General features: G+C 39.8%; 1 protein-coding gene across 1 annotated transcript in view; it reads left to right on the forward strand.

Moving 5' to 3' along the window:
• Window positions 1-22,909, forward strand: part of LOC145536780 (fibrous sheath-interacting protein 2-like) — a 79,566-nt gene that overhangs the window by 13,493 nt on the left and 43,164 nt on the right. The window contains exons 9-13 of the mRNA XM_081566592.1: window positions 10,819-10,887; window positions 13,542-13,639; window positions 15,519-15,564; window positions 16,668-16,753; window positions 19,150-19,210. Of these exons, the coding sequence (XP_081422718.1) occupies window positions 10,819-10,887; window positions 13,542-13,639; window positions 15,519-15,564; window positions 16,668-16,753; window positions 19,150-19,210 (360 nt within the window). The remainder of the gene's footprint in view (window positions 1-10,818; window positions 10,888-13,541; window positions 13,640-15,518; window positions 15,565-16,667; window positions 16,754-19,149; window positions 19,211-22,909) is intronic.

A 22,909-nucleotide genomic window follows, 5' to 3' on the forward strand; every position in this document is an offset into this window, starting at 1 on the left:
GGAGAGCAGGCAGGCAACTTGAAATAGAATGACTTGGTAGGAGAAAGTAAAAGGAGAAAGAATTTGAAAGTGAGAGAAGGTTGAAAAGATGGAGTCAGTAAGAAACTCAAGTAGGACTGTGAGGATGAGAGATTTAAAGAGAAGTTGTTGAAGAAGACAGTAAAAGATAGATAAACTGATAGAAAATAGATTATAATTTTAAAAGAAGCCAAGTAAGAAAGATAATAGAGAAAGATAGTGTTGAAAAGAGAAATATGAGAAGAAAACAAAAAGGTATAAAAACAGGTCCCTATAAAAATACAGTAAAATCAAGCAAAAAAAAAAAAAAAAGAAAAGAATGCATCCATACATGGAGGCAAAGGAAACAAATATCGAGTGAGAAAGAAATGGAATGAGAAAGAGACATGGGAAATTAAAAAAAAGGAAAGAAAGGAGGGGACAAAAGAAAATAAAGAAGTTAAGATGCTAGGAGTAAGTAGAAAAGAGTAAAATAAAGGAGACAAAGAGAACAAAAGAATGATTGAAATAGGGAGAGGAGATTGAAAAAGAGGACCCAGTGAGAAAAGTAGCACACTAGGTGGGGAAGGGGAATTTAAAAAGAAGTCACTCACCAAAGAAAATTAAATAAATATGTACATACAGAGATTATTAATAGAAATTTTTAAAATTAAAAAAGCAAGTCAGAAAACTGAACAGGAAAAGCAGAAGGAAGGAGAGAGGGAGGGAGGAAGGAGAGAAGAAGGGGTAAGGGAGGGATGTATGGTCAGGGAGGGAGACAGAAAGGAAAGGAGGGAGGCAGGCAGCCAGCAGACAAAGAACAGAGACACAGTGAAAGGGAGAGCTAGAGAGACACAGCCAGGGATAGAGGAAGGAAAGGAATTAGGATAGAAGAGGTTTAAAAGGAAGAGAATCAGGTACAGTTGGGAAAGGGGAGAATGACAGATTTTTTAAGTCAGTAAAAATACAGTAAAATGAAGATGATTGATAGGTATATAGCAAGGAAGATAGATAAGTACACAGATTTAGGTAGGTGGAACTTTAAAAGGACAATCCAGTAAAGACAGTATAAAGGAAGGAGAGAAGGATGGGGGAGTGGAGAAAGAAGTTTAAAAAGGAGCCAGTAAAAACTTAAGAAGTAAGGAGAGGGACTTTCCTGGTGGTCCAGTGGCTAAGACTCTGCACTCCCAATGCAGGGGGCCTGGGTTTGATCCCTGGTCAAGGAACTAGACCCCACATGCCACAGCTAAGATCCAGTGCAGCCAAATAAATAAGTCAAAATATTATTTTAAAAAATGGAAGAAGGGAGAGAGGGAGGGAAGGAAATAAGGAAGGCAGGGAGGGGAAGCAGGGAGGGAGGGAGGAAATCAGTTTAGAAAGGATGTGTCAAAAGACAATTACATGAATAAGTAGAGAGAATGAGAGAGGAAGATACAGTAAGAAAATTAAGTATAACTGTTCAGGGTAGGGGAGAGTTCTAAGAGGTAGAAGTCAATACAGAAAGAGTACAATGAACATAGATCATTAATAGCTGGATAGATAGCTAGGTAAGTAGGTATTTATGTATGTAGGTAGGTGTATAGATATAAAAAGAAGAAAGAGGAGGAGAGGAAAGAAGGAAAGGAGGGAGGGTGAATAAAAGGAAGAAAGGGGCAGGAAAGAAAGTTTATAAGGGAAGAATCTCTGGGAAAAGGGCTAACATAAAGAATATGATCGTAAGAGGCAGCAAGAGAATGCTGAAAAGGAGAAACTCATGAGAAAATAAAGTCATGGACAGGAGAGAGAAATCTAAAAATACATTAAAATAGATAGGAAGATTGGATAGATAAGAAACAGATTTTAAAAATATAAGCCAATAAGAATGGCAGTATAAAAGAGCTGCAGAAGACAGAAGAAAAAAATTTAAGGAAAGTCATTTAAAAAGTATAAGAAATTAAAATAAATAACCAATAAGGACCTACTGAATAGCACAGAGAACTATACTCAATAATTTGTAATAACATATAAGGGAAAAGAATCTGAAAAGTGTGATTCATAGAAACTGACTTTACTGTACACCTAAATCTAACACAACATTGTTAACCAACTATATGCAATAAGGCATAAATAAATAAAAATTTAAAAGTATAAGAGGGGAGGGAGGGAGAGGAGGGATAAAAGCACTGGGTTTTTCACTGTAGAAAAAAGTTAAAGAAAGAGAGAGTGGGTGGGGAGCCCAGGCAAGGCAGGGCATAGGCCTTGTGACTCAGCCTCTCATGGGAGCAGGCCTCCATGGCAGGCCCTTGCCAAGCCCAACTGCCAGCCCAGGGGCCTGAAGTCACCAATCCTGTTTATAGGCTGGGTTCTTCTGGGGTTCCCTATGCAAATTCCAAAGGAATTGGTTATCTAGCTGGTTTCCCCATGGGCTATATAGCAGCAGCTCCAGCCTTTTCCCTCAACGTATATCCTGGAGCACATCCTACCTTCCAAACAGGTACCCTGCTGACTGCCCACTCCCCAACTCCTGTCGCCCCTCCCACCCCACCACTGTGCCAATATATGCAGCCCCAAGAATGCCTGCCTACAGCTATGTGCCCCCTTGGTGGTCACCCCACAAACATTTGCAAATGGAGCTGTGTAGTCACATCATGGAGGTTCTGCAGCTGGTGCTGCAGGCCTCATGTCTCCAACCAGGACTTTCTTCTTTATGCTCTAGTATGTATGCTTAGTCACTCAGTCATGTCCGACTCTTTGCAACCCCATGGACTCTAGCCAACCAGGCTCCTCTGTCCATGGGATTCTCCAAGTAAGAATACTGGAGTGGGTTGCCATTCCCTTCTCCAGGGGTTAATGCTCTAGACAATTAGGTAAACACTACTACGGCTGACCCAGCAGGTCCCAGCACATTCAGTCTCCAAGTGACTCTGTGGGTTGGTCTTAAAGCAAATCCTGTTTGGTGGGCTGTCAGGCAATTTTTTAGCTAACTGTAAACAAAGGGAGTATTAATCTATTCTGAATCATATCTAGTTGAATGCATGTTAAAAAAAACACAAAAACAAAGCTCACGTAATTTAACCACAGTGACTAATGCAGAATCATCATATGCAAAACTCAAAAATATGTAAAAGTAGTTTACAACTTGTGTCACTGATGACCGTCGTAATATATGCAAAGTTTTAAAGTTAAAAAAAAGACTGTGTGAGTAAGAATATCAAGTACAATTGTGTGTGTTATGGGAGAGATTTTAAAAGTACAAGTCAGTAAAGAGACAGTAAACATACATAGATGATTGATAGCTAGATGGACAGCTAGGTATGTAGGTATGTGCAAAGGAAGATAAATATATGATTGATAGAAAAGACAGAGATAGATTCATCCAAACATGCACACATATAGAAAGGACATTAATAGGCAGAAGCCAATAAAAAAGAAAGAAAAACTTAGAAATGGATGGAAAGAATGATTTAAAAAGAGGACACTAAAAGAGAATAAAAGGAGAATGGAAGGGGAAAAGTTAGAGACAGAGGAGGAAAGGAAAGAAAGAGAAAGAGTAAAGAAGGAATTAAGGAAGGTAGAGGGTGAAGCATTGAGGGAGAGGATGGGAAAAGAACATTAATGAATAAGAAAGAAATGAGAGAAGAGAGGAAATATGAAGGGGGCAAGAGAGTGGGGAGGGAAGAAAGAATCAAAGAAGGGAAGGGGACAGATAAAAAAAAGACAGAGGCGGGAAAGAAACAGAGGTTATGGAGTCCCCAGGAAAAAGAGTAAAATCAAAAGGGAAAAAATGTGAGTGTGAGATGAGAGTGATACATGGATTCAATCCCTGATCTGGGAAGATCCCACATGCTGTGGAGCAACTAAGCCTGTTTGCCACAACTACTGAGCTTGTGATCTACAGCCCATGAGCTGCAGCTGCTGAAGCCCACGTGGCCAAGAGCTCATGCTCCACAATAAGAGAAGCCACCACAATGAGAAGCCTGCACACCACAACTAGATAGTAGCCTTCACTTGCCGCAACTAGAGAAAAGCCCACACAGCAATGAAGACCCAGCACAACCAAAAATAAATACATAAAATTTGTTTTTGGAAAAGAGAGAAGAAAAGAAAGGGAAAGAGAGAGAAAGAAGTTGTTTAAAAAAGAAAATGAGAAATATCATTACAAAAAATTTAAGAGAGAGAGAATAAAATAAGTTCTAAAAGGAGGAACCAATAAAGAATGCATAGAACAAGAATGACAGAATAAAATATAATGGAAGTAAAGAGAATGGAGGGAAAGAAGGAGAAAAGAAAATTAAGACTTTTGAAAGGATGAGGCTGCTTCCAGTTCAAGATGGCAGAGTAGAAGGACACGTGCTCATCTCCTCCTGCGAGAACACCAAAATTACAACTAGCTGTTGAACAACCATTGACAGGAGGATGCTGGAACCCATCAAAAAAAGATACGCTACTTCCAAAGACAAGAAGAAACCGCAGTGACATGGTAGGAGGGGCACAATCATGATAAAACCAAATCCCATACCTGCCAAGTGGGCAGCCCACAAACTGGAGAACAATAATACCAAAGAAGTTCTCCCACTGTTGTGAAGGTTCTGAGCCCCACATCAGGCTTCCTAGCCTGGGGATCCCGCAAAGGAACTGAGACTCCCCAGGGAATCTAACCTTGAAGGCCAGTGGGATTTGATTACATTACTTCCACAGGACTGGGGGAAACAGAGACTCCACTCTAGGAGGACATGAAGAAAATCTTGCGCACGCCAAGACCCAGGAGAAAGGAACAGCGATCCCACAGGAGATTGAACCAGACCTACCTGCTAGTATTGAGAGTCTCCTGTGGAGGCATGGGTCAGCAGTGGTTCACTGCAGAATGGGGGCACCAGCAGCAGCAGTCCTGGAAGGTGCCCCTTGGTGTAAGTCTTCTTGCAGGTCGCCATTAACCCTACCATAGAGCCTGTAGACCCCAGGGCTGGGTCTTGCACGCTAAGTCACTTCAGTCGTGTCCAACTCTTTGAGACCCTATGGACTGTAGCCCACAAGACTCCTCTGCCCATGGGATTCTCTAGGCAAGAATACTGAAGTGGGTTGCCATGCTCTCCTCTAGGGGATCTTCCCGACCCAGGGACTGAACCTGTATCTCTTATGTCGTCTGCATTGGCAGGTAGGTTCTTTACCACTAGGGCCACCTGGGAAGCCCTAGGGAGGGAGGGAGTGCAACTCCATCCATCAGCAGATAGTTGGATTAAAGCTTTACTGAACATGGCCCTGCCCACCAGAGCAAGACCCAGTTTTTCCCACTGCCAGTCCCTCCCATCAGGAAACTTACACAACTCCCCTAGCCTCATCCACCAGAAGACAGAAGAAGTAAGAAGAGAACAATCCTGCAGCTGCCAGAATGAAAACCACATCACAGAAAGTTAATCAAAATGAAAATGCAGAGAGTTATGTCCCAGATGAAGGGACAAGATAAAACCTGAAGTGGAGATAGGCAACCTCCCACATAAAGGATTCAGAATAATGATAGTGAAGATGATCCAGGATCTCAGAAAAAGAATGGAGAAGATGCAAGAACTGTTTACCAAAGACATAGAAGAACTAAAGAACAACAACAAAAAATACAGATGAGCAATACACTAGAAGCAATCTGTAACAATAACTGAGGCAGAATGGATAAGTAACCTGGAAGACAGAGTGGTGGAAATCACTGCCACAAAACAGAATACAGAAAAAGAATGAAACAAACACAAAGACAGCCTAAGAGACCTCTGGAACAACAAGGAGGAAACAACAAGGAGGAAAAACAAATGAAGGAAGACAAGAGGGAAGAAGGGTGGTAGGGTGGATGATGAAAGGAGGTAGGAGGAAGGAATAAAGACATGAGGAAAGGAAGGCGGGACAGGAAGGAAAGAGAGAGGGGGGACTTCCCTAGTGGTCCAGTGGCTAAGACTCTGAGCTCCCAATGCAGGGGGCCTGGGTTCCATCCCTATAGGTAGGTAGAACTTTAAAAGGACAATCCAGTAAAGACAGTGGAAAGAAAGGAGAGAGGAATTGGGGGGCGGGGGACAGGAAGAAAGAGAAGTTTAAAAAGAAGCCAGTATAAAAGCTTAAGAAGGAAGAAGAGGGACTTCCCTGGTGGTCCAGTGGCTAAGACTCTCCACTCTCAACGCAGGGGGCCTGGGTTTGATCCCTGGTCAGGGAACTAGATTCCACATACCATAACTAAGACCCAACCAAATGCACAAGTATTTTAATAATAATACTAAAATAAATTTCACTTTAAAGAGAAATAGTGATGAGAAGAAAAATCTTTACAAATAAGAGACAATGCAAAAAGAATGGAAGAAGAGTGGAAAGAGAGAAGGAGGGAAGGAATGGAAGAAGGAAAGAGGAGAGAAAACAGATGACAGAAGGAAGAGGTAAAAATAGAGGAGGAAAGACAACGAGAAAAGGACAATGAATGAAGCAGAGCTAGAAGGGACAGAAAAAAGCTTTTAAAGAAGGACAAAAAGAAAGAAGAGGCAAGATAAAAAGGAGGAAGTGGGAGGAAAGAGAAGTTTAAAATGATGAGCCTGTAGAAAGTGTAAAATATAAAAGAAATGAAACAGAGTGTGAAGGGCTTGAAAAGGATTCATTAATAAGAAAATTAAGCACAATTGTGGACAGTGGGGAAAGAAATCTAAAAAGAAGCCAGTTAAAATATTTCAGTGATATAAGATTCATGGATGAATTGACAGGAGGGTAGGTTGATAAGTAGGAAAGTATATAAAATATAAATAGATAGAACCATAGATAGGTGATTGATAGATGAGCGATGGTTGGATGGATAGATAGGTCTTATTTTTAAAAAGAGAACCGAGTTTTTAAAAGTCAGTACATAAAAGATAGAAAAAGAGAAAGGGAAAGAAGTTAAAAAATATTTTTTAGGATAGGGTAAAGTAGGAAAGGGAAACAGGAAGGCAGGGAGGCTGCATGCAGACAGGCACAGAGAAGAAAGAAATACAGAAAGGGAACAAGAAAATGATGAACAGAAATAGAATAACAGAAGGAAAGAATGAAGGAAGAAAGGAAGACATATGAAAGCAAAAAAGAGGAGGTGTTTCAAATGGAATAAATTATAAGAAAATGTAAAATAGAGAAAAATATGAGAATTAGAGACAGAAAGGAAAGAAAAAAGGAGAGTCAGAGACAGAAAGAAAGGAAGAATGTCTTGCAGGCCAAAAAGTTTAAAAAGTAGGAGCCAACTTAAGAGTGATTAACAGCTGGATATAGAGCCAGCCAGCTAGGTAGGTAGATAGGTAGAAAGAACAGATTTTTTTTTTAATTTATTTATTTATCTATTTTTTAACTTTACAATATTGTATTTGTTTTGCCATACATTGACATGAATCCACCATGGGTGTACATGTGTTCCCCTTCCAGAACCCCCCTCCCACCTCCCTCCCCATCCCATCCCTCCGGGTCATCCCGGTGCACCAGCCCCGAGCGCCCTGTATCGTGCATCGAACCTGGACTGGCGATTCATTTCACATATGATAATTTACATGCTTCAATGCTGAAGAACAGATTTTTAAAGGAGAAAGTGGTAGTAAAGATAATAGCAAAATGTATAAAGAAAGGGAGAAGGAAAGAAAGAAAATGTTTTGAAAAAGGAGTAGTAGAAACAAAGCAAAAGAAAATGGAAGGAAGGAGGAAGGGAAGAAAGAAGGAAATTGGAGAGAGAAAGAGGGGGGAAAGAGGAAGTAGACAGGAATGGACAGAAGGAGAGAAAAGCAAGTGAAAGAGGATGAGAGAGAAAGCATGGGTGGATGGATGGAGAAAGGAAAGGAGGAGGCAGGGGGAAGGAAGAAAGACATGAGAAAGGGTGAAGGGGCAGGGGACAGTAAGGGGGGAGGAAGGGATGGAGGAAGGAATGAAGTGAGGGAGGAGAGGGGGAAGACATGCATGCAGGCAGGGAAAGAAGAGAGAGAGACAGAGACCATGAAAGAAATGGAGTGAGGAAAAGACAAAGGAAGAGGAGAAAGTGAGAGGAGGCAGGAAGAAGGAAAGAAGAAAGGGAGGATGTAGGGAGCAAGGAGAGAAAGCTCTAAAAAAGAGGAACTAGTTAAAAACCAATAAAATAAAGATGAATGGAGAACAGCTAGGTAGTTTGGTAGGTTGATGGACAGATGGGTAAGTAGACAGGATTTTATGTGGAAGATCTAGTTTTTAAAAGTCAATATTAAAAAGATAAGTGAAGACGAGAAACAGGTTTAAAAGAGGAAACCCAAAAAATGAATATAAGAGGAAGAGAGGGGGGAGGAGGTAAAGGAGAAGGAAGGAAAGGAAAAAGGAGGTCAGGAAGGCAGGAAGTAGGGGAGATAGGGAGGTAAGGAGGAAGGCAGGCAGGCAATAAGTTTACAAAGGATGGGACTTGCATGGTGGCTCAGTGGATAAGAATCCACCTGCCAATGCAGGGGACACAGGTCCAGGAAGATCCCACATGCCGTGGAGCAACCAAGCTCATGCACCACAACTACTGAGCCCACACTCTAGAGCCTGTGAGCCACAGCTACCAAGCCTGTGTGCTGCAATTATTGAAGCTCTCACTCTAGAGTCTGGCTCTGCAATGAGAAACCTGCCCACCGCAAATAGAGAGTAGGCCCTGTTTGCTGCAACTAGAGAAGGCCTGCAAGCAGGAACAAAGACCCAGGGCAACCAAAAATAAATAAAAATTTAAAAATAAAGGATGAGTCAGTAAGGAAGACAGCTAAAGAAAGAAAGAGAATGTAAGAGTGAAAATGTAGGAACCATTTTCCTACAAAAAACCTAAAACAGTTGTGTGGTGGGGGATAGATTGTAAAAGTAGGAGTCAGGAAAGCAAAGACAAAAATAAAGACAAAGATAAATGGTTGAGAGCTGAATAGGTAGGTAGGCAGTTATACAGATGATAGGTAAGTAGGTAGGTAGGTATATCATTTTAAAAGTGGAAGCCAGTAAGGAGGAATGCATGAAAAAGAGAATGAGAGAGTTAGAGCAGGAAGGAAAAAATAAAAGGGAAGCCAGCAGAAAGAGAGTAAAAGGAGGATGGGAGGAAGGAAGACAGGAGCGTGGAAAGGATAAAGATAAAGAAGGAAGGAAGGAAGATGGGAAGAAAGGATGATGGAACAGAAGTAGCAAATAATGAAGAAAGAAAAGAGGTTTATAAATGATGAGTCAGTAAGGGAAAGTGAGAAAAAGCAGAAAAAGAAAATGTGAGAGTGAGGGGGAGAACCAATACAATCAAGTACAATTGTGTGTGATGGAGAGAGATGGGTTTAAAAAGTAGAAGTCAGTTTTTTAAAAAAGAGAATACAATATAGATGGATAGATGGCTAGGTAGGTAGAAGGATAGGTAGGTATGGCAGATAGGTAGGTAGATGATAGGTAGAAACATACATACATACATGCATGCATACATACATACACACATAGAACTGATTTGGAAAAGGAGAAACCAGTGAAAAGTCAATACATGAAAGGTAGAGAGTTGGAAAGAGAAGAAATGAAAAACTTTGTAAGTGGATCACTAAATAGTAAAAAGAAAGAGAAAAGAGAGGACAGGAGACAAAATGTGTGAGGGGGGACAAAAGAGAAAGAAGGGAAAAGATGCCAGATAAAAAGAAGTTTTAAGGGAAAGCAAAAAAGACTTTAGTTTTAAAAAATGAGCAAGAGAATGGGTTCAAGAGAACTTTTAAAAAGGACCAGTCAGTAAACACAGACAATGTGAGAGGGAGGAAGGAACGAAAAGTTCATGAAGGAAGAGTCAGTAACAAAAGCTCACGGTTCACTTCAGTGGGATGAGGCTGTAACCTTCTGCCTCTGAGACAGTACATCAGTTTAGCAGCCAGCTTTCTCCCTCCATCTTCAACTGTTAACTTCCCCTTCCAGTAGGAGGAAAGTTTCAGGTAGGCGTCTTAAACAGTGCCCACCTCAAATGCTTTTTGAAAAAGAAAACATAAAAGAACTTGATGTTCACAGTATTACAAAGGTGACAGGAGAATGAAGATGTCTATTTCACATATGAAATTGACATACCACTGTAACAAAGCCATCATGTTCTACCATGTCGACACTGAGGAATACACATAACTAATGAAAACCCAATTAGCACACATATAGTTTAGAATCTTTTTGTCTATTTCTAAATGATTAGAAACAGGAATGGCAGTCACCTTTTTCACAAATCAGATATATATCTGTATGGTTGCCTCAGCCAGATTTTTGAGGCACAACCAAGAATTGTCACGGCCATTGTGGCGTCTCCAGCACATGGCCTCCAGGGTCTCTAGCACAGGTATTATGCTGGTCTGCATCCCCACACAGAGAAAAAGCCATGTTCTTCTTGAGAAGGACAGAGGGATGGAGTTTTTTCCCTTTTGCCAGAAGACAGCTCTGTCCACCCCCCCCACCAGTAGACAAGATAATATTATAAAAGTGATTGTCCTGCCTCCCCATCACATCTATCCTAAGGTTTCTTAACCTTGCCACTACTGGCATGTTGCACTGAATAATTGCTTATTATGGGGACCATCCCGTGCATTGTAGTATATGTAGCATCATACGTGGCCCCTATCCACTAGATGCCAGGAGAAATCCCCCTCCCTGATTTGTAACAACTAAAAATGTCTCCAGACATGTCTCAGTTCCATTGTCCTCTGGGGTACAAATTTGCCTCCCACTGAGACCTACTGCTTACCCTCTCCAGTTTCTCCCCATATACAGATTAAGATATGGTTCTCCCCCTAGTGGGCATAAAAGGATAAATAGAATCTATCTTGAATAACTTTGTCATCACCACTATTAAAAATTTTTTTTTTTTTTCTTTTTAAGCTTCTTATCCAAAGATCAAGAAAATGAGTGTCACTGCCGATCACCAGAAGTCACACCAAGGACAAAAACGTAATTGAAATAATTAGAAATACTAAAATAGTCATTTGTGCTTCTTTCCCAAAGGTGTTGTCTGGGGCAAGAGGTGTGGCTTATGTTCTTACGCCTCTAAGTGTCAGCAGTATGGGCATCACTGAGGCACTTATTATAAAAGCACAGTCTCAGGCACTGCCCCAATACTGAATCAGAACCTGCATTTTCACAAGACCCCAGTGCATAACATGCACATTAACTTTTGGGGAACACTGGCTTCCATAGCTCCATGGATGCAGAATAAAGTAAGGGTGCTTGGATGACTGTTGTCCTCTGCCTCCTCTGGTCTTCAGAGACATGCCCTTATCTCCACTGAGATAGTGTTTGGCCTGTTGTCATTCATAGTTAAATTGGCCATCACTGCAATGACTCATGGTCTGGTCTCGCTGGGCTTAGTAGAACCCTCTGGATTTCCCACTCCACCTGAGTCCTGACTGCCTGCTCCATAACACTCTGGGAGGAGCCCTCTTACCCCCAGCCCAGTGACTCTCCTTGAGGAGCTTCCCAGCTAGACCCTTAGCCCTTTCTGGGCCATGTGTATACCACATGGGAACCAAGGGTGGCTTAAGAAAGCAAAACCTCAAGGGGAAATAGGGAGAGATTGGTCAAACGGTACACATTTGCAGCTGTAAGATGAATAAGGTCTGAGGATCTGATGTGTAACATGGTGACTATAGTTGAAAACACTGTATTGTATAATTGAAATTTGCTAAGAACAACAACATGATAAATATGTGAGGTGATGGATGTGTTAACTAAATGGGGGGGAGAAATCCTTTCACAGTATACATATATATCAAATCACCACAATGTACACTTTAGCTATCTTACAATTTTATGTGTCCATTATATAAGTCAGTAAAGCTGAAATGTTTTAAAACTGAAAGAAAAAGCAAAACCTCAGTGAGAGCCTTGCTCTGCCTGACCACACTGTATGACAAAGTTTGGGGTCCATGCCCCAGGCGAGGAGGAAGAGTCAGAGTAGGGGTAGCCAAAGAAATCTCTTTCTAGAGTCTTAAATGGAGAGCTGAGCAATAGTTCTTCTTTTCTCTCTGTTAATCTCAGTTATCTGAAGCACCAAGGCCCAAAGTAAGCAAAATGTGAAGCCCTGTCTGATTTCTTTGGTCTCCAGTCACTCTCACCACCTTCTCATTTTCCCACCATCTCTGAGCTGCTAAAGAAGTGGACATTTTCCCCCTAACTTTCCTAAAGTCATATCCTTTTTCTTCCTGAGCCCAGATAACTCTTATTTGGTAAGCTAAGGGTATCTCCAGGACACTATGAAGAATTTTCTCAACTAAGTATTCCAGGATCTTTCTACACAAAAAGGAAGATAAAATTTAGGGAAATTCTTGAAACAACTGCATGGCTTGCAAGGCATAATGTCTTGGTTGTGTCATCATTTTGGGGGATGACAGATACTGAATATTACCTGGGTGTTCATCATGGCATTCATCCTGTTAAAAATGCTAACCTCGCCTTCCTTCCCTAGCTCCACCCCCAGGTAAGTGAATGCCTGTGAAAAGATGAGGGTAGAGATCTTGTACTTAGAGAGTCAAAAATGAAAAAGTAATATAAAATTTCAAAAATAGCCCTGTTGCATAATGGCTGTTTCTTATTTCTCAAGCCCTAAAAGTGAGTACAACAAAAGGTGGTCTCCAGACCTACATCTAGAAGGCATGATCACCGTAAAAGTGTAAAATATAGACAAACATGTAATATATGTAATGTGACAACGTAATAAACTTGGGCAAAAGGCATGAACAAACATTTTACTGAAGAATACACAGATGGCAAATAAGCACACAAAACACTGTTTAATATCATTAGTGCTTAGAGAAATACAAACCAAACCACAATGAGATACCACTACACATCCAGAAGAATGTCTAGTAGAATTTAAGTAACTGACCATACCAAGTATTTGCAAGGACTTGAAGCAACTAGAACTGTCTGACATTCCAGGTGGGAATGTAAAATGGTACAACAACTGTGGAAAACATTTTGGCAGCTCAAGTTAAACTACATCTGCCACGTGATCCAGTCATTTCACTCCTAGGTATGTGCCCACGAGATATGAAAATACATGTTTAAATAAAGACTTCTACATCAATGTCCATAGCAGCATTATAGTCAAATTGGAAACAACCTAAATGCCCTTCAGCAGGCAAATGGATAAACTAGTGTATCCATACCATGGGATACTACTCAGAAATAAAAAGGAATAAAGTATTAATACAGGCAACAATATTGATGAATATCAAAATATGCTGAATGAAGGAAGCCAGATCACCACCCTCCTCTGACAAAAAAAGGGTGGTACAACCCCTGTTTGATTCCATTTATAGCAAACTCTAGAGAATGCAAACTAATTTATAGTGAAGCAGATCAGTAATTGCCTGGGAGATAGGAGTAGAGAGAGGGATGAACTATAAGGGGGCACAAGGAAACTTTTGGGGATGATGTAAATGTTTACCTTGATTGTGGTGATGGTTTCAAGGGTTTATATATATACTTATATTTATGCCAAAGCCAAACAAATGGTACATTTTAAATATGTTCAGCTTATTGTACTTGAGTTACAGTTCAATCAAGTTTAAAAATTAAATGATTTCTCTTTCATTTGCCTATAGGACCATCCCAGCATTTGTATAGTTCTGTAAAGACTCCTGAAAGATCAGTCTTGTTGCCTTCTCCACATGATGTACAGAGTAACACAACAGAACAAAAGGTAGAAAGCTGTATGTCTCAGGTGCTTTGTATTGGCCACTCATTTATCTGGTTAATTTTTCTTTCTAGGGGATATCCCCATTCACTGGGCATGGTTCTGATTGGTTAGAAATAATGGAGTTCTACACAGATCTGAACTGTCTTCCTGGTAGAGAAGGTTCTGAGTCAGCTTCATGCTAAATGTACCATGTAGTTGAGCAGAAACTAACAAATATTTGATGATGATAATGATGATGATGACGATAGCTAATGTTTATTGACAACCTGCTGTGGGCCAGGTCCTAGTAGAAGGTAGGGAAAGGCAGAAGGAAGGGAAAAGGGGGAAAGTAGGTGACATAGGATACAAAGATAGAAAAGACATCACTGCTCTTAGGGATGCACTGTCCAGGGATCAGACACATAAACAAAAGTCCTTACAGTCAAATGAGAGGATAGTTTTGATTTGTACAAAATGTGAAGCACAGAAAATGTGGAGAAATCGCCCTGCCTAGAGAAATCTAAAAAAGCTTTATAAAAGGAGGGCTTCATTGAATTAGGTCTTGAAACATGAGTGGGAAGTTTTCAGATGAGTAGATGTGAGGGTGTAGTGAGGCAGTATTGCAAACAGGCTTACAGTGTTAAGTGAAAGCATGAGAGTTCAAGCCAGCAAAACCAGAGCAGTGGAACAGAAGAGACTGAAATGGTAGGTTGAAGCCAGAACTTTGTATCCCTTGCTGAAGTCTGAATTTATTCTCTCAGTAGTAGAAAGCCGTTGCTGGTTTTTGAGTAGAATGTGAGATAAGAATGATTTGGGTTTTAAAAGATACTCTAGTTGCAGTGTGAGATAGCTACATAGAGGAGATTAGAGGCAAGATAGTGTTGAGTCTACTAGGATAGTCCAGATAAAAATGATAAAGGCTTGAACTAAGGCGGTGACAATGAGGGTGAACCAGAGGCCACAGATTTAAGATATTTCAGAGTCAGACTATGTCAGGATTTGGTGACTCAACAGATGGGTGGACCCAGAGAAAAGGAGATGACAACGATGGTGATGATTTAATTTTTGTGTGCAAGTTTTGTATGCTCTCATAGTGCTGAGGCCTACTTCTATCTCAGAACTCATTATCCTCCATCATATTTGTCTGTCTTTTCTACTGAGTGATAAACTTCTTGAGATCAGGAATTATGTATCTTAGTTCCAGGCAGTGTACTCAATAAGCATTAGACTGGATTAAACTGGCCTTATCTGAAATAAACAGAACAATTCTAGGCTTTCTGGAATGGAGCACTGGATTATTATTATTGGTTATAGGATTATTATACCTATAACCAAAATGTGGAAGACAGACAAGTAGCAAGTTTGAAAAGATAGGAAAAGATAGCGTACCTGGGTACAATATAAGCTTCATTTTAAACTAGTTAAAGTGCTGCTGCTGCTAAGTCACTTCAGTCGTGTCCGACTCTGTGCGACCCCATAGATGGCAGCCCACCAGGCTCCACCGTCCCTGGGATTCTCCAGGCAAGAATACTGGAGTGGGTTGCCATTTCCTTCTCCAGTGCATGAAAGGGAAAAGTGAAAGTGAAGTCGCTCAGTCGTATCCGACTCTTAGCGACCCCATGGACTGTAGCCTACCAGGCTCCTCCATCCATGGGATTTTCCAGGCAAGAGTACTGGAGTGGGATGCCATTGCCTTCTCCGAGTTAAAGTGAGGTACCTGTAAAAGATATCCAGTAAGAGGTTAATAATATATATTAGCATTGAGACCAGCACCTAGTAGAGAGGTAGGGATAAGGAGAAGGGGGAGAATACTGTATTATTCTGAGTGCTTTAGAATCAGCAAAAGTGTCTTTTAGAAGAATAATTACTAATTAATTTTTTTCTTGAATGTTAAACCATGCAGAAAGATAGAGAAACAATTAGGACGTCATATCCTTCAAATGATGGAGGTAAGAAAATGAACAATATTTATAATTGCTCTGATATCTTTTGGTTAAATAATTCATTTTGTCATATAGTCTTCCAAGTTATGCTTTTCTCCCTGATTATAAAATCCATGATTAATTTGATAAAGGAAGATAGAAGAATTATTCATGGTTGTAAATATAAGCATCACATTTTTAAGTGATTGCTGGGAGAATAGGCCTTCTGGAATCGACAAGGTGTGAGGAAGTTAGAGTCTCTGCTGTGACTGCCTCTGTAAGTTCCTGACAATGCGGCCATTAGAAAGTCCGAGTGAAGAGAATTCTCCCCAGGAAGGTCTCTTTTACCATCTTTTCTCCCCAGACATAAAAATCCATCCTGTTTCCCATCTCCCAGGGCTGGACTAGAGATTAGCTAAGTCTCTGTTCGTCTCCGTAAAAGATTCCCACGCGTACCCTCCACACTTAATAAGAGCTCTGGGACATCTTCACCTGGGTGTCCCATGAGTACCTCAGATCCAACATGTGCAAAACCAAATTCATCCCCAAACCAGCGCTCTGTTCCTCCTAACTTTATTCAGGCGCAAAACCTGAGTCATTTTTGACTCTGTGCTATTTGTTCCAGTCCAGTCTGCCTCCTTAAATTCTCTCATAACTTTCCTTTCCTTTCCATTCATGCTTCCTGTGCCATTAAGCACTGCAATAATTAGTCTCCAATCTCTTTTTCTTGTTGATCTGTCCTACATTTTGCTGTGAATGTAACCTTCCTGAAATACAGCTTTGGATATATAATTCCTCTACCCAAAAGTCCTCCGTGGTTCCCCTTTGCTTACTGAATGGAGTGCAGAACAGTTTGTTCTAGGGCAGGGGAGTGGTGGGATGTTTAGCTGGCAAAGTAACTTAGAGCCGGTAGTCAGGGAGTTCAGGCTTGTCCCTAATGGCAGCAGTGGGCCCCTGGAAGCTGGTAAGCAGGGGACTTCAAAAAAAAAGGCATCTTATACTTGGAGATACTGCCTTAACTTCCATAAATAAATACATTCCTGATTATGGTAATTTTAGACTTTATGGCAGCCCAGCAAGGAGAACTATATGATTTTTTCATATTTAAAGTTACCTCTTCTTTCCCTTAGAAATTACCACACTTCAGAGTCCAGGTGTTTCTGCGGAAACGCCAAGTATCTGTAGATACTCTCTACTGGATACTTCAAAACAACAGGCAAGTAACTTTTCTTTTGTCCCAGATACACACAGAACCAATGAAATATAAAATGAGGATCAAGATTGACATAACAATTTCATTCATTAAATGACAATTCAGAACAGTCTTATTCCCTGAAATTAACCATCCTATAGTAAGATTTTATTTTAAAAAATTAAAATATGAATCCACAGTAATAATCCTGTTACTTCAGACTTCCAATGCTTATGGCTATCTTTTGTGTTAGTGTTGCCATACTCGAAGTGTAGGGAATATCAGTAACAACTAATAAGCTAACAAAAGAAAAATGGTGAGCCTGAGATTTTATTTTTTGTTGTTTTTTTTTAAATTAGTTTATTATCTATTTTTAACTTTACAATATTGTATTTGCTTTGCCATACATTGACACGAATCCACCATGGGTGTACATGTTTTCCCCTTCCAGAACCCCCCTTCCACCTCCCTCTCCATCCCATCCCTCCGGGTCATCCCGGTGCACCAGCCCCGAGCACCCTGTATCATGCGTTGAACCTGGACTGGCGATTCGTTTCACATATGATAATTTACATGCTTCAATGCTATTCTCCCATATCATCCTGCCCTCACCCTCTCCCATATAGTCCATAATACTGTTCTATTTATCTGTGTCTCTTTTGATGTCTCACATACAGGGTTATCTTTACCGATTGACTAAATACCATATATATGTGTTAGTATACTGTACTGGTGTTTTTCTTTCTGGCTTACTTCACTCTGTATAATAGGAAGCTGTGGTACATATACACAATGGAACATTACTCAGCCATTAAAAAGAATACATTCGAATCAGTTCTAATGAGGTGGATGAAACTGGAGCCTATTATACAGAGCCTGAGATTTTAAATGTGTTAAATAGATCCAAAATTTGAATACTTTTCTCAATTCTTAATAGAAATTACCAGAAACAACGTGAGTGTTCTCAGTTAGCTCTTAGGTATGTAGGCTTCTTAAAAGATGAGCTTCAAGTCCATTCACACAGGAAGCAACATATTGGACTTTCATGAATCATTTCTCTTCTCATGCTGATGGGTTGTACAGAAACAGCCATACTGCCTCACCCTCTCCCCTTTGTGGTCAGTGATCACTCAGTCAATGGTGGGAAATTGACAACAAACATTTAGGGTACAGCCTCTGGTCACATCTGTCATCTCTGTGGGTGGTCATTCACTTTCAGACTCAAACCTACATCCTTGGCTCCGTTAGCACTGTATTAAATGGCTCACCTGTTCTCAAAAGTTAACACATTTTCCTATATCCTATGTTAAATGCATAGTAAGTGACAGACTCAATTATATGTAACTCTTCAAATGTAACATGTTAGCCACCAATATGCTTTTTTATATAAACAAATATTTATGAAACACCTGCTATGTCCAGGGTACTGTGCTACTGTATTAACATCCATAATCTGTATTCTCAATATATGAAGAAAGAATCTTAACTACGTTAAGACAGTATATTAGTTACACATCAGGAGTTAATAACTGTTTTCACTTGCCTCACCATGCATGCATGCTAAATCGTTTTAGTCGTGTCTGACTCTATGCAACCCTATGGACAGCAGCCCACCAGGCTCCTCTGTACACAGGATTCTCTAGGCAAGAATACTGGAGTGGGTTGCCATTTCCTTCTCCATGCTTCACTATAGAGTCAGAAAAAAAAGTATTTTCTGAGTGTAGTATGGATGGCAAACTTAAATTATCAGTACATATGTTACCTCCAAAATAAGCAATAAACAAATTTAGACCATCTGTTTTTTAAGGCTTTAAAATACATTGGACAATATGAGTAAGTGAAATTGTCACAAATACCTAATTCATTTTGAGAAATAGTATGACCACTTTTATCACAACAAAATCCAATACTATTTTCCAGCTTATTTCACCCATCCCATCAGTGTCAAGAAATGTACTTCTGGTGGCTTGTGTTCAGTTATCGGGCCTAGGAAAAAACAAAGTCTACTCTGTCGAATTTCTCTTCCTGTATGATTACCTAAGCAGGAAGAACTCTTGGCCAACTGAGAGAGCCACATCCCACGTATGCAGAAAAGCTGCTCTCTGCCTTCCAGCTCCCTCACAGCATTCCCCCTGTACTTAACTTTCTTTAAAACCCACACATATTCTTTTTCGCTATTCAACTGATTACCTTCCATGCTGGTCAGTGCACTTTTCAGTTAATTAATTTTAGCATACTAGGAATACTCTAAGCCTTTGAATTATGTAAGTAATGGAAACCAAATAAAACATGTATATTTATGATAAATAGATTTCTAAAATCACTTTATTAAATTTCTGTGAGACATAGGTGATGTTCAAATTCTTTGAAAACTCCTTTAAGGATTTTTTTTGTTTTCATTTTTCTTGTGGCATGTATAGGTGACATGTGCTGATTTGAATGGGGAAAAGGCCAAGAAATCAAGCTTAAACTATGAGCCAGGTAAACATTATCAATAGCTATTAAGGAAATCCTGCAATCCATTAATACATTCAACTAACATTTACTAAGCTTTTGCTACATGCCATGCACTATGCTAATTATTGAACAAAGTAGAGAAGCCATGGTTCCTACCCTGGATTTTACAGTTTAGTATAGAACAGTCATGCCAGTAATCACAACACAATATAATAAGTGCAATAAAGGAGGTAAATACAAAGTCCACTGGAAGCATAGGGGAGACAAAGAAGCTTTTACAGAAGATGCCACAATTGAGCTGAGACATGAAGGAGGAGAAAGAATTTTCTAAGCAGACAAATGGAAAGAGAACTTTCAGGAGAAAGGAATACATTCACCAAGATATATACATTAGAGCCTAGTGGGTTTGTGGAAATGCAGATTTTTTTTCAGAATTGCTTTAGCTAAAAGTTCAAGTCAGAGAATTACAGAAGATGAAGCTTGACTGGTAGATGTTGGTTGATCATTAAGATTCTGGTAAGCTGTGCCATGAGATCTACCTTTTACCCTATTATCGAAGTGTAAGTATCGAAGATTATTGGCAGGAACCTAATATGGTCAGAATTTGCCTTTTCTACCCACAGAGGTAGAAAATGAACTTCTGGTTACCAAAAGGGAAAGCGGGTTGGGGGGATGAATAAATTAGGAGTTTGGGATTAACAGGTACACACTGCTATATATGAAGTAAATATACAACAAGGACCTACTGCATAGCGTGGGGAACTATATTCAATATCTTGTAATAACCTATAATGGAAAAGAATCTGAAAAGGGATGTGTATATGTATATTATGAAACTAACACCTGAAACTAACACAACATTGTAAATTAATTATACTTCAAAAAATGACCCAAAAAAGAAAGAAAGAATTTGTCTTTTCTAAAAAAGGAAAGCAGAATAAGAGGTGAGGAAACTTGAGACAATGAGACAATAAAAATAATAGCATATTGAACACTTACTATGTACCAGGTATTATGCTAAACTATATTCTCTCATTTAACCCTCTGAACAACAAAACTATTTTACCTACCATTTTACACATGAATAAACTAAGTCTCAGAGTTATAAATTATCATGCCCAAGATTTCACATAATATGTGGCAAAGCCAAGGTTTTAAAAGCCAGGTCTATCTTATTCAACCAATCCTAACTACAATACCACACTGCCCCTTATTACAATTAAGAGGCTATTATAATAATCAAAGCTAGAAATGAGTCCTGAACAAAGTCAGTGGCAGTAAAGATGAAGAGCTGGGCACAGATTTGACTCAGACTAAGAAAGTCAGATGGATGGGATCTGGCTACTGATTGAATATGGGAGAAGAATGAATTGAAGACAACTCCCATATTTCTAGTATGGGCAACTTAATGGATTGTGGTGCCATTCAATAGATAGGCAATACAGAAAGATGAACAAGTTTGGAAGACAAATATTTAGTTCAGCTTTGAATATATTGAGTTTGAGGTGCCTGAGGGCACCCAAGTGGGACATCTAAGTGGAGCAGTCAAGGGGGCAGTTATAGATATTGGTCTGGGATGCATGGGAGAAGAAATGAAAGGAATGCCTTATGTCAAAACCTATGGAAAATAATAAAAGCTGTTCCCGTAGGTTTGATATAGATGTTCTTTTTAAGGTAGATTATATTTCTCCTCTTTATTCCATCTTTGATCTAAGAGTTATCCTTAAGTATGTTTCTTAATTATCAAGAAATTCATATTTTCAGTCACATTTTTAAAGTTAGATTCAGAGAATGTAGCCTGTAAATATTTGATGCATTGAAGTTGTTGACATTTTATTTGTGGCCAAATATGTGATGGATATTTTGAAAGTGTTCCATAGACATACAAAAAATATATATTCTCTATTTAAAGGCTGTAAGACTCTAAATGAATTTTAAATTCTATTTCTTGATTATATTATTCAACTGTTATATGTCTTCACTGATTTTTTGGTCTACTACTTGCTGAATAACAAATCACCCTAAAACCTGGCAGCTTAAAAAAACATTAGCTCACAGTTTCTGTGGTTAGGAATACAGAAACAACTTAGCTGGATGGTTCTGATTCAGGGGCTCTCATGAGGTTATGGTCAAGATATCATCCAGGGCTGCTGCAGTCATCTAAAGTCTTGTTTGGGACTGAAGAAGTCACTTCCAAGGTGGCTTACTCACATGGCTGTTGGCAGGAGGTCTCAGTTCCTCACCATGTGGGCATCTGCATACATCTCTGAGTATCCTCATGATATGACATTTGGCTTCTCCCAGAGTGGGTGGTCCAAGAGAGAGGGGCTGAAGCCACACTATATTTTATAGCCTAGTCTCAGCACACTCTCACTTCCACTCATCACTTCCACTCTATTCATTGGAAGCAAGTCTCTAAGTGCAACCCACACTCAAGGGGGAAAAGAATTAACCTCCACCACTTGCAGAGAGTATTATCAAAGAATTTGTGACATATTTAAAAAACACCACAATAGTATTATTTTCACACTTATTTTTTCAGGTATGTGCACTATTAATTCCAGCTCCTTCTTTTCTAAACTGTACACACTCAAACATACACTCACACACAAAGAAACTTAAGAAAGTACACATAATTGAAGTAAACTTTGATGCAGATCATTGGAATTCATTGATTATTCAAAATACATGTTATATTTATTGGGATAAAAATAGCTATTCACCTTGACTTTGAACTGATTTTTAATTGGCAACATTACTTTTTGTTATTCAAAGTATCCTATTTGTCTAAGACTGTTTAGTCATGTATGTGCACGACTGATGGCCTTCCTCAATGGCTCAGAGGTAAAGAATCAGCCTGCAATGCAGGGGACACAGGTTCAATCCTTGAATTGGGGAGATCCCCTGGAGAAGGGCATGGCAACCCACTCCAGTATTCTTGCCTGGAGAATCCCATGGACAGAGGAGCCTGGCGGGCTACAGTCCATAGGGTTGCACAGAGTTGGACACGACTGAAGTGACTTAGCATGCACACACATGCATAACTGACATACACCATCCCAGTATTCCTATGGACATATTCTACATGAAGACTTGCTTTAGTATCATTATCCAGAAATAGTTACTAAAATCCACTTATGGAACTTTGCTAGATGGCATACAAAGCATGTTAGTATTTAAGTGGCAAGAGATTAATGACAGGAAGACTAATGAACAAACATTGAGCCAACACATATGTTAAAGAATTAATTGAACAAATAAATGTTCTTGAGTGCTTACTATATGCCAGGCACTGTAAACTAGTACAAGACAGCATGGTAAGTCCTATAACAAAGGGATATATAGGGCGCTTCAGGAGCTTGACAGAGAACGCCTGTCTATCTGGGCAGATATAAAGGAAGGCTCTCTAAAGGAGGTGACACAAGCTGAATGAGTCCTAAAGGATGAGGAGTTTTAAAAAGGGACACTTGAGTTACAAGGGAAATAGTGAAGGCAGAGGAACTGTGTGTTGTTCAGTACTTCTGAAGCAGAGAATATATGTAGAATGGTGACCATAGATGAGGCTGATGAGGTAGGCAGTCACCGCAAATCTTAAGGTATATTTGATGCCTGTCTGGTAGTCCCTGGAGGATTTAAAAAGAGTGTTGACAGCAGGGAATGAAAGACCTATTAAGAGACTTCCCTGGTGGTCCATTGGGTAAGACTCTGAGCTCCCAATGCAGG

Source organism: Giraffa tippelskirchi, chromosome X (assembly GCF_054371585.1).
Source record: "Giraffa tippelskirchi isolate mGirTip1 chromosome X, T2T-mGirTip1v1.2.pri, whole genome shotgun sequence".
Taxonomy (NCBI): Eukaryota; Metazoa; Chordata; class Mammalia; order Artiodactyla; family Giraffidae; genus Giraffa; species Giraffa tippelskirchi.